At 40.7% G+C, this 16,278-nt stretch overlaps 1 protein-coding gene across 6 annotated transcripts in view; it reads right to left on the bottom strand.

The window, feature by feature from the left end:
* Positions 1–4,044: 4,044 nt before the first annotated feature.
* Positions 4,045–16,278, bottom strand: part of LOC112622436 (torsin-1A-interacting protein 2) — a 40,280-nt gene continuing 28,046 nt past the window's right edge. For all 6 annotated transcript variants that reach the window (XM_025382075.1, XM_025382068.1, XM_025382085.1 and 3 more), the window contains 3 exons: positions 13,650–14,168; positions 10,662–10,763; positions 4,045–9,953 (listed from right to left, as the gene is read on the bottom strand). In XM_025382075.1, coding sequence (XP_025237860.1) covers positions 9,196–9,953; positions 10,662–10,763; positions 13,650–14,168 — 1,379 coding nt within the window. In that variant the 3' untranslated portion in view covers positions 4,045–9,195. The remainder of the gene's footprint in view (positions 9,954–10,661; positions 10,764–13,649; positions 14,169–16,278) is intronic.

The following is a 16,278-nucleotide window of genomic DNA, read 5'->3' as shown; positions in this document are numbered from 1 at the left end:
TCTTTAAAAACTATATTTAACTTTGTTTAGGCTATGAGTCTTAAAAAAAAATTTAAACAAAAAGTCCTATTAGGAATTCTTCACATTTTGTAAAGATGTATTAAAAATGTCAACTTTGTCCAGATGCAGAGCCCCAGGCCTGTAATCCCAGTACTTTGGGAGGCCAAGACAGGTGCATCACAAGGTCAGGAAATCGAGACCATCCTGGTTAACACAGTGAAACCCCGTCTCTACTAAAAATACAAAAAATTAGCCGGGCGTGGTGTCATGCATTTGTAGTCCCAGCTACTCGGGAGGCTGAGGCAGGAGAATCGCTTGAACCCAGGAGGCAGAGGTTGCAGTGAGCAGAGATGGCACCACTGCACTCTAGTTGGGCAACAGAGCGAGACTCCGTCTCAAAAAAAAAAAAACTTAGGCAGAGGGCTGTGCTCCTATAGTCCTAGCTACTCAGGACGCTGAGGCAGGAGAATCACTTGAGCCCAGGAATTCAAGTCCAGCCTGAACAATACAGAGGTCATCTCTTAAAACAAAAAGAAAAAAAATGAAACTAACTTGTAGCATACTTTATATAAGACATTCAAACAAGATGTTTTTTTAAAGGCTGTGTGAAATAAACTAATTACTGAATATTTGCGGATAACAATACCAATATTACAAGGCTTCTAACAAGCAATCTGTTTACATAACCTGGTGAGCCTCACGTGAGAACTCCAAGCCCCCAGCAGCCTGCCTGACTTCAAATGCAAGGTCCAACAGGCCTGCGCCTTCAGCCCTGCTCACCACTTGGAGTTTTTATTCTGTTTCTGACCCTCAACGATACATCTTGTTTTGAGCCTGCCTCTGTCTTCTAAAATTTTCCTTGAAATATTTTACCTATTATTGTTATATGTTTAAAGTTACATAGGTGTGCCGACTCCAGGTGAGAGCTTCAAATGGCATCTCAGGTAATACGATAATAAAACATGTTACTGAATTAATGGTTTATCTTAAATATTGATTTGTATACTTAAGAATTAGTGATCCTAGAAAGTGTCAGATATAGGTCAAAAGGACAAAGTGTCTTTTATTTTTTATTTTTTTCCTGAGACAGAGTCTTGCTCTGTTGCCCAGGATGGGGTGCAGTGGTGTGATCTCAGCTCACTGCAACCTCCACCTCCTGGGTTGAAGCAATTCTCCTGCCTCAGCCTCCAGAGTAGCTGGGATTACAGGCACCCGCCACCATGCCTGGCTAATTTTTGTATTTTTAGTAGAGACGGGGGTTTCACCATGTTGGCCAGGCTGGTCTCCTGACCTCGTGATCAGTCCGCATCAGCCTCCCAAAGCGCTGGGATTATAGGCGTGAGCCACCGTGCCTGGCCTTTTTTTTAAAGACAGGGTTTCACTTGGTCACCCAGGCTGGAGTGCAGTGGTGCAATCATGGCTCACTGCAGCCTCTACCTCCCAGGGTCGGGTGATCCTCCCGCCTCAGCCTCCTGAGTAGCTGGGACTTACAGGCATGTGCCACCACATCCAGCGAATTTTTTCCATTTGTTGTAGAGACAGGGTTTTACCATGTTGGCCAGGCTGGTGTCAAACTCCTGGACTCAAAGGATCCACAAACCTTGGCCTCCCAAAGTGCTGGGATTACTGGCGTGAGCCACCACACCCGGCTAGTGCCTCATTTTTAGTGTGTGTATGGGGGCCTTCTGTGAGCCCTAAAGCCATGTGGGCAGATTCCACAGTAATGAGTGCCCTGAACATATACATAATAGGATCTGCCTACTCATTTCCTTTTCTTAAAGTAGATAATACCTTGGACCAATAGCAAGATCTTTCCTCAGTTTAGCTTGATGGAGCTGCTTCTGCACCAAACATTCTATGACTCGAACTGCAACTTCAGACTTGAAATCATTTTTATTGTGTCCTGTTTAAAATCACAATTCCTACAGCAACTAAATAATTCAGAGCCACTCACTCCCTTATTAGTATTGAGGCCTGTCTGTTCTAGTGTACAGCAGAACACTAGTATGTAATATCCTCTAGTGGTGAGTTTATGCATTAAGAAAATCTCGTTGCTGCTGATCCTGTTGATGTTTGTGGAATGGTATTAGGAAATCCTAGGCTCTTTGCCTTCAGGCTCATCTTATCGCCTGACTTTAGCTCCTTTCACTGAAAGCTAAGATATGCTAAAGTTAAGATATGCTAACTCCCAAAGTTCCTATTTTCCTAAACTGCAAAAACAAGTCTTTCAGATTTTCAAAACTCAATTCAGATTTGTTAGAAAACGATTCTATATAATGTGTTAATAAGATCTTTGGTTGTAGTTGGGTATGGACGGGGGTGGGGGGGCAGGAAGCTGGGAGAACGTGGGTGAGGGGCTGAGATGGGTACTCAGGTGCTTCTACTCTGTAATTCTGGTTTGGCAACATCTTAAGGGAGAAACTCTGAACACACCCCGACCTCCCCCATTGCCAACACACAAGGTAAGGAATGTCCCCACTTAAAAAACACATTCACAGGCTGGGCGCAGTGGTTCACGCCTGTAATCCCAGTACTTTGGGAGGCCGAGGCAGGCAGATCCATATGAGCTCAGGGGTTTGAGACCAGGGTGGATAACATGGTGAAACCCTTTCTCTACTAAAAATACAAAAATTTAGCGCAGCACGGTGGTGTGCGTCTGTAATCCCAGCTACTTGGGAGGCTGAGACAGGAGAATTGCCTGAGCCTGGGAGGCAGAGGCTGCAGTGAGGGGAGATGGCGCCTCTGTACTCTAGCCTGGGCAACAGAGCAAGACCTTGTCTCAAAACACACACACACACTCACAACAGCACATGCTGGGGTAGCAGCAATTCCCAGGGATCTGCTTACAACCCCAATGTTTCTCCCATAGTCAGGAAAGCCTCGTTAAGTAGGAACAGCACTCGAAGAATGCTACCAAGAGCTGCAACAGATTCTAGCAGGGTCTGCCCTGTACCATTTCACTGATGGCCACAAATGCCACCTGACAACCCTCACAGGATTCTCTAGCTTCTCATCTTACTGCCATATGAGGGCAGTTTCCTTTCCCACCATTAATCACCACATGCCCATTTCTATAAACCTGCTATTTTGGGAAGTTTAATCAAGAATCAGTCAACTGAAAAAAATTGAGGAGATTTATTCTTTATTCTGGTAATGACCAGACAACTAATCTGAATACGGCACATTCATCAGCACCTGTAAGAAACAAATACAAAAGCAATCCCTGTTATAAAGAAAGGGGGTGCCAAGAAATGGGACATTAATACTGACAAAGCCCAAATTTGTTAAGTACAAATAAGCAAAATGCAATTGGGTTTGAAAGTCAATGTGCTGTTTCTTCTATGACAGGAAAGGCAAATGGGTTTAAATTTTCTGTGCTCTCTGATGAACCAGGAGGAACTGCCCAGAGCTTTGTGTTGATGCGTCCTTAGGCCTAGAAGGAACACAGGGAGTAGGGCTGTGACTGCCTGGGGGCCTGGCCAACTCTGCCCCTTGCAATGTGACTCAGCCTGTTGCTTCCCAAGTCTAAAATGTTCTTTTTGGTTCATGTAACTGCTCTTAGCCAAAGGCAAATTTAGTTTATAAGCCTCAGTGAGGAAAAGCAGGAGACCATTTGCCAAATAAGCACCAATTTATGGGCTTTTCAAGACATCAAAGCAAGAGGACACAGATAACGCAGATAATACTGGAAGGAAAGGTACTGAAGACTAAGGTATTTACCTCTTTGCAGATTAGGGGATACTGATTGTGTTCTCAGGCCATTTGGATTGGCCTATAGAGATACAGAGGTTATAGCACAGTTCACCAACATGGCATGTTCTCACTCGCAAGTGGGAACTGCACAAAGAAAATACTTGGACACAGGGCAGGGAACATCACACACCGGGGCCTGCTGGGGGAGGGACAGCATTAGGAGAAATACCTAATGTAGATGACGGGTTGATGGGTGCAGCAAACCAACATGGCACATGTATACCTATGTAACAAACCTGCACGTTGTGCACATATACCCTAGAACTTAAAGTATAATAATAATAATACAAAGAAATTTTAGCACAGTTTATTAGCTCGAAATGGATTTTAATAGCCCCGTCTTGGTCCGAATGAGGCAAATTTAGGCCCATATCATTAGGTATTTCACAACTTAACACCTAAAATTTAACATAAATTTACAAAAATAAGGCTTAAAGTCATCTGGAGAAACTGTTTTACAGACATCTCAACTTTATTTTGCTCTCTCTAGAATTAACATCTTTGCAAATATATTATTCAACCAAGCATTTGCCACAAAGATAAGCATCAGCTTTCCCGTTGGACGAGTGTTCAAGCTACTTGAATTGTGAAAAACAAAAAACCACCATGACTTCTCAACAACTACATTTCAAAATGAAATATGCTCAGCTTGACAAACGAGATATTAAAATGGAGACTGGCATAGAACTACATAGTCAACTTGAAAAACACAAGAAGACAATGCTCCTATAAAATGATATATTACTGGCTTTACAAAGACATACTGGTTTATGTTTACAACTATGTTTTATTTTCAAATGATAAAAGAAAGGCTTCATGTTGCTATTTGAAAGTACTTCTCAACTAGCCGGGCATGGTGGCGTGTGCCTGTAACCCCTGAAGTAGGAGGATCAACCCCTTGAGGCCAGGAGGTCCAGGCTGCAGTGAGCCGTGATTGTGCCAACTGCACCATAGCTTGGGTGACAGAGCGAGACCCTGTCTTTAAAACAAAGTATTTCTCTGCAAGTAAATTTTATGGCTATAATCTTTATTCCGATTAAATAAATGATGACCCTAATCAGCTATTATTTATTATTTTCTATTTAACATCCATTTTTGAAGTGCCAGAGACCTGCTATGTGGCGTAGAGTTTGGACAGATATACACAAATGCCGTGCTGGTAAAGATCATCTGAATAATTATCACTTTCCCATGCTATATTTGTTATATTTTAATATCACTGCTCATTGTGCTTCCTGTCTTTAATAAAGTATAAATCAAGTAATTAAAAGCTGTTTAGGCTGGGTGCGGTGGCTCACGCCTGTAATCCCAGCACTTTGGGAGGCCGAGGCGGGTAGATCACTTGAGGTCAGGAGTTCGAGACCAGCCTGGCCAACGTGGGGAAACCCTGTCTCTACCAAAAATACAAAAATTAGCTGGGCGTGATGGCACATGCCTGTAATCCAGCTACTTGGGAGCCTGAGGCAGGAGAATGGCTTGAACCTGGGAGGTGGTGGTTGCAGTGAACCAAGTTCACACTATTGCATTCCAGCATGGACAAGAGAGAAACTCTGTCTCAAAAAAAAAAAAAAAAAAGTTGTTTAAAAGGTCAAAACCATCTCAGTGGCTAGCACTATTTAGTGGAGTCATTAGCTGAGAGAATGGTGGGTTACCGGCATGCTGAGCCTCACTAACCACCATAAACTTGGGGGCTTCAAATGAAATGTATTGAAATTTATTGCTTTTTAAAATAGAAATATGAAACAAATTAGCATTACTATTTTAGTGATATGAACCCCTTTAGTGATATGAACTTCTCTGCCAACCCTGGAAACTAACCAGAAAACCTAAAATTTACCCTAAGGGAAGAAAAACCTCAAGTCCAAAGACAGTTTCTGATTCCACCAATTGGTTCTATGATTCTGGGATTACTCAAGAGGTAATTTATATTAATAGACAGCGTAATGAAAGTTGTTCTAGGAGAGTAAGTAAATGGCAATGTTTAGGTATCATGTACGATATTGTATGCCTACAAATCATTTTTCTAAGTCAAATAAGCAAATTATCTATGACAATAAAAGATGAATTACTAGACACACAAAAGAAAATCTGAAACCTTAAAAAATGTAAAGAATAGGCCAGGCACGGTGGCTCACGCCTGTAATCCCAGCACTTTGGGAGGCTGAGGCGGGCGGATCACGAGGTCAGGAGATGGAGACAATCCTGGCTAACACAGTGAAAACCTGTCTCTACTAAAAACACACACACAAAAAATTAGCCAGATGTCGTGGCAGGCACCTGTAGTCCCAGCTACTCAGGAAGCTGAGGCAGGAGAATGGCGTGAACCCGGGAGGCGGAGCTTGCAGTGAGCCGAGATCGCGCCACTGCACTCCAGCCTGGGCGACAGAGCAAGACTCCGTCTCAACACACACACACACACACACACACACACACAAAGAAAAGAATAGAAACAAATAGAAATTAACCTAAGAGAACACATTAGATAATAGATTTGAATTATCTGTACATTTATAAAATATAGTATCATGTTTAAAAAGTCATTTTAGTAATGAGAAGACCCAGAGCTAATATACTGCTTCTTTTAAAAATGATTTTTGAGGCCAGGTGTGGTGGCTCATGCCTATAATCCTAGCACTTTGAAAGGCCAAGGTGGGCAGATCAATTGAGGCCAGGAGTTCGAGACCAGCCTGGAGAACACAGCAGAACCTCGTCTCTAATAAAAATACAAAAATTAGCTGGGCATTGTGGTGTGTGCCTGTAATCCCAGCTACTCGGGAGGCTGAGGCACAAGAATCACTGGAACCCAGGAGGCATAGGTTACAGTGAGGTGAAATTGCGCCACTGCATTTCAGCCTGGGTGACAGAGCAAGACCTTCTCTAAAAAAAAAAAAAAGTTTGAGGTTGGATGCATTGGGTCACATCTGTAATCCAAACACTTTGGGAGGCCGAGGTGGGAGGGTCACTTGAGGCCAGGAGTTCAAGACCAGCCTGGGCAACACAGTGAGACCCTGTCTCTATACAAAACAGAGTGGTAGAGTGGTGTGGTAGTATGCACTTGTAGTCCCAGCTACTCAGGAGGCTAAGGTGGGAGGATTGCTTGAGCCCAGGAGTTTAAAGCTACAGTGAGCTATAATCAAGCCACTGCACTCCAGCCTGGGAGTCAGAGTGAGACTCCATCTCAAAAAAAAACGACTTTTGAAATAGTGGACAGAAAACTGACAACACTCTCAATTGATTGCACTACACATGGAAGGAAAAGTGTTTTTAAAAAGGCTAAATAAAAGCCATTGTGACTTTAGAAATTTATTTTTCTAAATTATTTTGAAAGGAAATGATGAAAAACCATATTCGACCGAATGACGAAACAAGAATATGCGTCATACTGGTTCCTTTACAGATCTGAGGTAGCACAGGTCAGCAGGCCAATATAATAGTTGTACAAGGCAACACTGGTTTTGTGGATGTAATGTTAGCATCTAAGATCTAAAAAGACAGAAAAAATGTGCATATGGTATATAGATTTTCCTTCGTTTCCTCTGCTTTTATACTGGATTGACATTTATATTACATTCACTATGCTTTAACTTTTTGTTCCGGTCTTTTCCCAAATCTCTTGGAAGATTCCTTCAAAGTCCCAAATGCAAATTCTTCCTTCAGGTATGCCCCTACACTCAATTAAGCAATTACTCAATTGTAAACTTTTTAGGTATCAATAAAGATGCCTGTATTGTCTTAGTGTTTCCTAAAATCTTTCCATACTTTAATCAGACTTCTTAAATATATACATATGAGCTCATATAATGGAGAGGCCAAAACCTAGTTGAAACATTCCAGGATTATGGGAATAGTCTATATAATAGAACAGACCCTTTGTTAGGTCGAGATCATTTTACTAGAGTTCTGCTTTCAGAGCTCAAATGCTAATCACCTACTGTCTCCATACAAACTGTTTTCAATATTTCTTACAATCACAGAACATGGTCCAACAGTCAGTACTGAACATCAAAACCTCTGAGAATCTACCCACCATTTCTGCTTCCTCTCATTAAGTATAACATCTCTTGGATTTCTCTAATTTTTAACTTAATGGTACTTCTATAACTAGGTGGTCAAGAAATGAGCTGTATTACATAATGTTCCATCACTGCATAGAAATAAACTGTTTGGTAAAGTTATGCCAAGTGTTCATATAAAATTTACTATTAAATTGCTTATTCAAAAATAATTTTTTAAAATAAAACAAATAAATTGGTTATTAAAATATGTTCTGCTGAAAGTCTACAAACTCTCACCCTAGACAAGTATAAAATTCCATGCAGAGGGGACAAAAATGACGACTAACAGAAATGAACAAAAGCATCAGAGACATGCTAGTAAATGCTAGCTTATACATTCTGCTGTTCATGTATAGATCTTTAGTGTTCATAAACAATATCTCTATATGATAAACCTGTATTTCATCTTCCTACTCATAAGATTTAATACATTCAATTTTTTTACATATTTCCTATCTTCTAAGATGTTTTTTCACTTAATGGTTTTCAAACTTGAGTATCAGTGAAACTCTTTGTTCCAATGAAATCTCATAGAGCCTGACATATAAAACAGTTAAAAGCAGAACTGCTCTGATACAAAGGGGAAGGGTGCCAGCAGACACAGTTTGAAAATCACTGCTGTAAATCATTCAAGAAAAGCTGAAGTAAAGATATAGCCAATTGGAATTTCTTCATTTCCAATGATTATGAACAATTTCCCCATTGGTTCTCATTTTTAAGAATGTTTGAGTACAGCTGCTTATTCTGTACTGAGGTACACTTAAACCTCAGCTGAATGGAATAAAAGCACAGTGCCTTACATGTAGTATAGGTAGGTACTTAATGGTTTGAATTCTTATTTCTTTTATCATACTACTCAAAACTGTAAAATTAATATAAGATATAATCCCATAACTTTAGATTATTAAAGTGAGGTTTTGAAAATATTCAACATGTGATAGAAAAATTTTCTAAAAGTGGTCATTGCTTCATAATTCTAATTGCTTTCATCCAAGTCCAAACAGCATCCAAAAGGCTCTTCAGAGGCTCACTCAAGAAAAAAAAATCACTCTGTAGTTACTCTAAGAAGTAAGAGTATCTTCCTGTGCAATGTTGCTATATTTTAGAATTTTAAAAAAATTCTCATATATATCATCCACACTTCAAACCTGATTTGGTCCAAAAGGCAAAGAAAAAAAGTCGGTTAATTTTTAGTTTTGTCAAGGCTTAGATTAGAAAGATTTTACAAGAAGTAAAAAATAAAAACTTGTTTCTAAAATAAGCTCATTTTTGTTTTTCAGGCTATTTCCTCAACCTATTTTATCAACCTCCTTCCATATAAATGAAAGGCCTTTAAACAAACTTTTTCATAAACATACACCTTCTATAACCAACTTTGTGCTTAGCTTTAGAAAAGGCACCCCTGTTCTTCAATGCTCCTCACTGGCTGGACTGGCAGTACCAGGTGTGAAATTCGGCTCCACAGCCCACTCAACTTGTCTGAGTCCATGTGGTTGAAGGAGCTGGGAGTGTCAGAGTTGGTAAACTTGGCCCAGAGTAAGTCTCTCACTTTTTCTTCAGTTTCCCTTGGGCCTACACTTGCTTCTAATGTTTCCTCCTCTAGCAGAACAGTCAGGACCAGGGCCACATCTTTAAAGGCAGCATTCTCATGATCACAATACTTGTAGAAGATTAAAGTGGAGCCGGCAGGAAAGGATTCGAAGTGGTGTACCACAGCAGCCTTCTGGCCATTCTCAAACCCATAGCTCAGCTCCAGGTCAACCAACAGCTTGACCGTGTCACTGTCCTGCCAGGTCCTTCCAGCCCCATCAATCTGAATGGCAGAGACTTTCTGGGAAGAGGTGTAGGCATCTGCAACATGGTGGCTCAGGCACTTCAGGGTCTCTCTTCCCTCCTGAGCTGCTGTAAATATGATGGTGGCTGGCTCAGTGGGGTTGGAAGCATTGAGGTGCTTCTGGAGAAACTTCCGTCCTCTCTGCCACAGGAAGGAACTCTGGCCTGGAAATTTATCTTTCAATTGGCTAAACTGGGCCAAAAAGGCCTCCAAAGCTGGATTTTTGGGCACTTGCTGGGCTGGAGAGGAATAGTAGCTATTCACAGAACTTGCCACAACAGCCACAACCAGGAAGAGAAGAAAGATAGGGCCTGTCAAAAGAATGAGAAAAGAACAGAAAATTACAGAGAACACAAGCCAGAAACAAAGCCTATGGTAAACTAAAATGAGGCAGAAATACCATCAGGTTTTACTAGGAGCAATAAGTTTCTTTTGCATAAATTGTTTAAACTTTTAATCCACCAGAAGCACCTCTTCTCTAATCTCTTCTCAGATTTAATTATTTGAAGATATCTTTGTTGAAAGACAAAACCTTCATGGAAGAGTTAAGTACTCAGTAAAAAATTTTTAAAAATAAAAGGTAAAAGCTGAGTCTATGTATTTGTTGTTATAACTAATGATGTAATTTAGACATAAGTGATCAAGATTTTCTTCCATCTTCTCAATGCACCTACTACCTATAGCTGACCATTTTTTTTTAGGAGTCGTAACTTTAAAATGCACTTGAAAATTTAATATTCTCTAATTAGAAAGGCAGTTTTTGTTTCTGATTTAGGAAAAGCTTTTCCTACTGTGAGAAATTCCATTTTGTTAATCACAGCAAAATATCAGCCAGTACCCTTAAGGGAAAAATCCCTAAAACTCTATTTTTCTATTTTACTATGACTTACTACCAATCATTAAATAAGTGTATGTAAACACAATGTTAAAACTGTTTAAATCTGCTAGTTTTCTAGGCATTTTCACTGAGGATTTCTGAATGTGAATCAACACTGCAGTAAAACCAGGTTTGTTCTCACCATAGCTCCAAAAACCCTTTTTATTAATCTGTCTCATGGTGTCCTGTGCATTCTCTTTAATTTCTTCCAATTTTTGTGTTTGTTGTGGATGACTTCCAGCCTCTGGAGAGGAAAAGAATCAATATTATTTTTAGGCAGTACACTAATGACAGTATGTATACCTTTATATCTCTCACCAAACCAAACAATGATTTGACTAAAAGGATTTCTGTACCTTAGCCAGGTACGGTGGCTCGCGCCTATAATCCCAGCACTTTGCGAGGCTGAGGCAGGTGGCTCACTTGGGGTCAGAAGTTCGAGACCAGTCTGGCCAAAAAGGTGAAACCCTTTCTCTACTAAAAATACAAAAATTATCCAGGCATGATGGTGGGTGCCTGTAATCCCAGCTACGCGGGAGGCTGAGGCAGAAGAATCACTTGAATCCGGGAGGCAGAGGTTGCAGTGAGCCGACATCGCACCACTGCACTCCAGTCTGGGGGACAGAGCAAGACTCCACCTCAAAAAAAACCAAAGTTAACATTTTTCCTGTCTTTCCTTTAAGACTATTACTCTTATTTTACTTAGAAGAATAAAATGAAATGCTGTGAAATTCATTCAAGGATAATGTTGCTATATTCACAATTCCTCACTGCCTCTTATATCAAAGACAAAGACATTTAAATACTGCGGCCAAACTTACCTAAAATGTGATTCAGCAAAATGTATAAAATTAAGAAGGGATTTAAGAAATGTTGGCTATACACGAGATTCAACTTCACAGGGTAATTGTGCTCTAATTCCAGTGTTCGAGTTTCACATGGTCCCTCAAGACCCCAAATATAAAAATAACAGAAGTACTAAGTTCTGAGATAGGAGAGATTACTGTACAGTTGCAAAATAGCTTATAAAAGCAAATTTGAAACTCTTAGTGAAGGAGATATACAAAGCAAGGAATATAAGGTGAAGAAAATTCACAAAATATGTAAAAATCCAGGTGTAGGGTGGGCACGCCAAGCTTAAAATATGTGGGTGAAAAGACGGGCAACAATTTTTAGCACTCTTAAGCTAAATCACACTAGACTCTAAATTTGTGCTTAACCCCAGCCAGGTACTTCTATTAGCATAGATGAGTAGGATCATCTTCACTTATAAGGGATTGCTCATATCACCCCAAAAAGTAGGTTCTTAAAATATCATATCATGGAATTTCAGAACTGAAAGGATCTATAATGGACACATACCCCGGCTGCACTACTTAACCTATCATGAAAAAAGGTACAGGGAAGATCTTACCCAAGGTCACATAAGGAGATGTAGCTAAGTTGAGATGAAAACAAGGTTTCTCATCTCTTAGAGTACAGATAACTTCATTCAACTATAGTAAGTTGCTTTCCATACATAAACTGCATTTTTGTTTTAAAAGACAGGGTCTCACTCTGTCACCAAGGCTGCAGTATAGTGGTGAAATTTCGGCTCACCACAGCTTCAACCTCCCGGGCTCAAGCAATCCTCCCACCTCAGCCTCCTGAGCACTACAAGTGCACGCAGCTGTTTTTGTGTTTACTGGAGAGATGGGTTTTTGTCATTTTGCCCAGGCTGGTCTTGAACTCCTAGCCTCAAGTGATCCACCAGCCTTGGCCCCCCAAAGTGCTAGGATCACAGGAGTGAGCCACTGCTCTTGGCCTAAACTGGATTTTTTTAAACAATATTTTTTTCTACTCACAGTGAACCTGCCTAACAGTGAATTTTTTTAAAGAGATGGGGTCTCACTACATTGCCCAGGCTAGCTAGAATGCAGTGGCTATTCACAGGGGTGATCACAGCACACTGCAGGCTCAAACTCCTGGGCTTAAGCAATCCTTCCAACTCAGCTTCCCAAGTAACTGGGACTAGAGGCATAAGTAATTGCATCTAGCTCATAACAGTGAAATTCTGACACAGGTCATGGTCCATACAAATCACATTCATTCATTTGACAAAATTTATAAAGGTGTTTCTATGTGCCAGGTGCCAGAGATATACAATGAATGACAGGGACACAGTCCTTGCCTTCACTGAAGTTACAGATTATTCTAATGATTAATAAATAAAATATATATTTGAGATTAGTCATTGATTTGCAGTGAAACATGAATTACTAGCCCTTGCTGAAGTCCCTGATGAACAGAGTGTCTTATATTTTATATTCTTTTGCACTGGCAAATGGGCATTTCAGACTGAGCTCTTCAGAGCGCTTATAAAATACAAATCCACACACAATCACAGAAGGTGACACCTAGAAGAATCCCTGGATATCATCTTATCCAACTTCTTCATTTTACAAATAGGAAATTGAAGCACCAGGAAGGGAAGAGACTTTCCCAAGGTCACCCAAGTTAGCAAGTGGTAGGGCCACAACCAGAATTCACACCTCTTGAGTTCCCGTTAAGGATTTAGCACCCTGCAACGCTTACCTTCATCAGGGAAGACATGCTCGTTCCTCTTAACATATAGGCAGAAAAAACCAGGTATAGAGAAACTAACTGACTTACTCAAAGTCCTATAAAACTGAAACATGACTGAGTTAAGGACACTGTCCCATTAATGCTCATTTTTAACTATACCCATGTCTTGCTTTATGTAACAGTTAGTTTACCAAAAAGTAAAAGATTTTTAAAATTATGTCAAAATATTCTCATAAGAAATAAAAAACTAGAAGCAAATTTTTTAAAAGTCATGCCCCTTTTTGTCATATCACATCAATATAAAGAGTTAATAAAAACATTGCTTAGAAATGCAGTTTATGTGTAGGAAGCAACTTAATACAGTGGAATGAGCTAGCCTAGATGAGAAAACTCATTCTAAAATCAACTCAGTCATATGGCTCTGTGTGAGCTTGGGCAAGGCCCAAAGGCCTTAATCCTATGAAAGATAGACAAAAGTTCTCTGGAAAGACGGCCTCTGACTTCTGCTGTTTTCTCAGTTAACAGAGCAATACAAAACAGGAGAGTAGTTCAGGGGTTCTCTTACCTGGGGCCAGCAGTCGCCTCCTCAGTGTATCCTCGCCCTCTTGCCCTGTAATGGAATGACCAGGACTCTGGGCCTCCTGGGAGTCTGTAGTAGGTGGTTCCTGAGATGCTCCAGTTCCGTCACTTGCTTCATTAGGGAGGGCCACAGAGCTGCTCCCTAAGTGTGCATCTGCTCTTCCTACCTTGTCACTTGGAGAAGGGCTGGGATCTGGATCCAAGGGTTCTTCACCCAGATTTTCTGAAGGGAGGTGATGCCCTTTTTCACCATCCAGAAAACTCTGGTTGTTCTCATCTTCTATTTTATCCTTTGGATGTTTCCCCACATTTGCTTCATCTGGACTTTCGGATTTATCACCTGTATCTGCACTTTCCGGACCCACTGTCTCCACCCTTTGGTGGTCTTTGCTAAGACCACAGGCAGAGTGTAGGGTCTGAGCTTCCTCAGCATTACTTGCCATGATTGTGGTCTCCTGTGCCTGAGAATTTATTGATGGATCATTTTCCAAATCCTTTTGAGAGTCTATTGAGACAAAAATTTATAATTTTTATTGGAAAAAATTCTCCATAAATTTATATTTTAAAAAGCTCCCTGTTTAATAATATTTACATAGATTTTCATGGTTTACAAGACACTCTTCCTAAACATTATTTCTCTTGGCTCCCACTAAAGGTGATTAAAACAGCAACAAAAAACTTACGTTAATAAATACAAATGACACTAATATAAAACAATTTATATGACAGACCAACTTTTGGTTATATTAAATATATCCTCTTCCCTAATGAAAGGTAATGCTCATCAATGGTAGCAAAACCTTATGCAAAAGGCTGATGGGGACTTTTATGGTGGATGAGCCAGACTGACAACTGCTGAACCCAGTGACCAATCTGAATTCACATCATGAAAACAGGGAAACCCAAACAGATGTCATTAACCTCCTAATACAATGCAGTAAGAAGTACTCTAGACCACTTAGGAAGTATTCTTGCCAAACAACTGAACTTAAATCTGATAAGCTTCTAGAGCTACCAGTTTCCAAGAAATACAGGGATAGAGGAATACACTAAATTATGCCTCAAGAATATAATCAGTAAAACCCAGCAGGTGGGAAATTCCAAAAGACTTTGTTTCTTTAATAAAAGTGAGAATGGCCAGACATGGTGGCTCATGCATGTAATCCCAGCACTTTGGGAGGCTGAGGCAGGTGAATCACCTGAGGTCAGGAGTTCAAGACTAACCTGGCCAACATGGTGAAACCCCATCTCTACTAAAAATATAAAAAATTAGCCAGGCGTGGTGGCGGGTGCCTGTAATCCCAGTTACTCGGGAGGTTGACGCAGGAGAACTGCTTGAATCTGGGAGGTGGAGGTTGCAGTGAGCCAAGATCACGCCATTGTACTCCAGCCTGGGCGACAAGAGCGAAACTCCATCTCAAAAAAAATGAAAAAATAAAAATAAAAATAAAAAACAGTAAGAAATTAAAATAAATGGCAAGAAAAGGGGAAAACAGGAGTCTCTTAACTTATTGATTAAGAGACTTAAGAGACACATCAACCAAATACAATATGTGGACTACGATGTCTAGATCCAGTTTCGAAAAAGCCAATCATTAAAGAAATATTTATGACACAATCAGGAATATCTGAATGCCAGATATTTGATGACATGAAGGATTTATGATTCATCTTTTTAGGTGTGATAAAGGTATTGTAATTACATTTTTTAAAAAGAATCCTCTTTCAGAGATATATTCAAGTATTTATTACTAAAATTATGGATAGCCAGGATTTGCTTCAACTAAACAACATGGGGGAAGGGAGAAATGAGGGCATATGGATGAAACCATATTAGCCATATGTTTTCGTGTTTTTTTCTTTACTCCACTATATATTAGCTACATGTTGATAGCATATGAAGCTGTTTAATGGGTACACAGAGGTTCGCTTTATCTCTGTCTACTTTTCTATGCGTTTTAATTTTTTTTTTTTTTTTTTAGAGACGGAGTTTTGCTCTGTCTCCCAGGCTGCTGTGCAGTGGCGCGATCCGGCTCACTGCAAGCTCCATCTCCCAGGTTCACACCATTCTCCTGCCTCAGCCTCCTGAGTAGCAGGTGCCCCCCACCACGCCCGGCTAATTTTTTGTATTTTTAGTAGAGACGGGGTTTCACCGTCTTAGCCAGGATGGTCTCGATCTCCTGACCTGAGATCCGCCTGCTTCAGCCTCCCAAAGTGCTAGGATTACAGGTGTGAGCCACCCAGCCTGGCCCTGAAATTTTCTATAATACAACTTTAAAAAAGAACAACCTAGAAGCTATAAGAAATCAAATGCGGCCGGGCGCGGTGGCTCAAGCCTGTAATCCCAGCACTTTGGGAGGCCGAGACGGGTGGATCACGAGGTCAGGAGATCGAGACCATCCTGGCTAACACGGTGAAACCCCGTCTCTACTAAGAAATACAAAAAACTAGCCGGGCGAGGTGGCTGGCGCCTGTAGTCCCAGCTACTCGGGAGGCTGAGGCCGGAGAATGGCGTGAACCCGGGAGGCGGAGCTTGCAGTGAGCTGAGATCCCGCCACTGCACTCTAGCCTGGGCTACAGAGCGAGACTCCGTCTCAAAAAAAAAAAAAAAAAAA

Source organism: Theropithecus gelada, chromosome 1 (assembly GCF_003255815.1).
Source record: "Theropithecus gelada isolate Dixy chromosome 1, Tgel_1.0, whole genome shotgun sequence".
NCBI classification, from domain to species: domain Eukaryota; kingdom Metazoa; phylum Chordata; class Mammalia; order Primates; family Cercopithecidae; genus Theropithecus; species Theropithecus gelada.
This window is presented reverse-complemented; position numbering and strand designations above follow the sequence as displayed.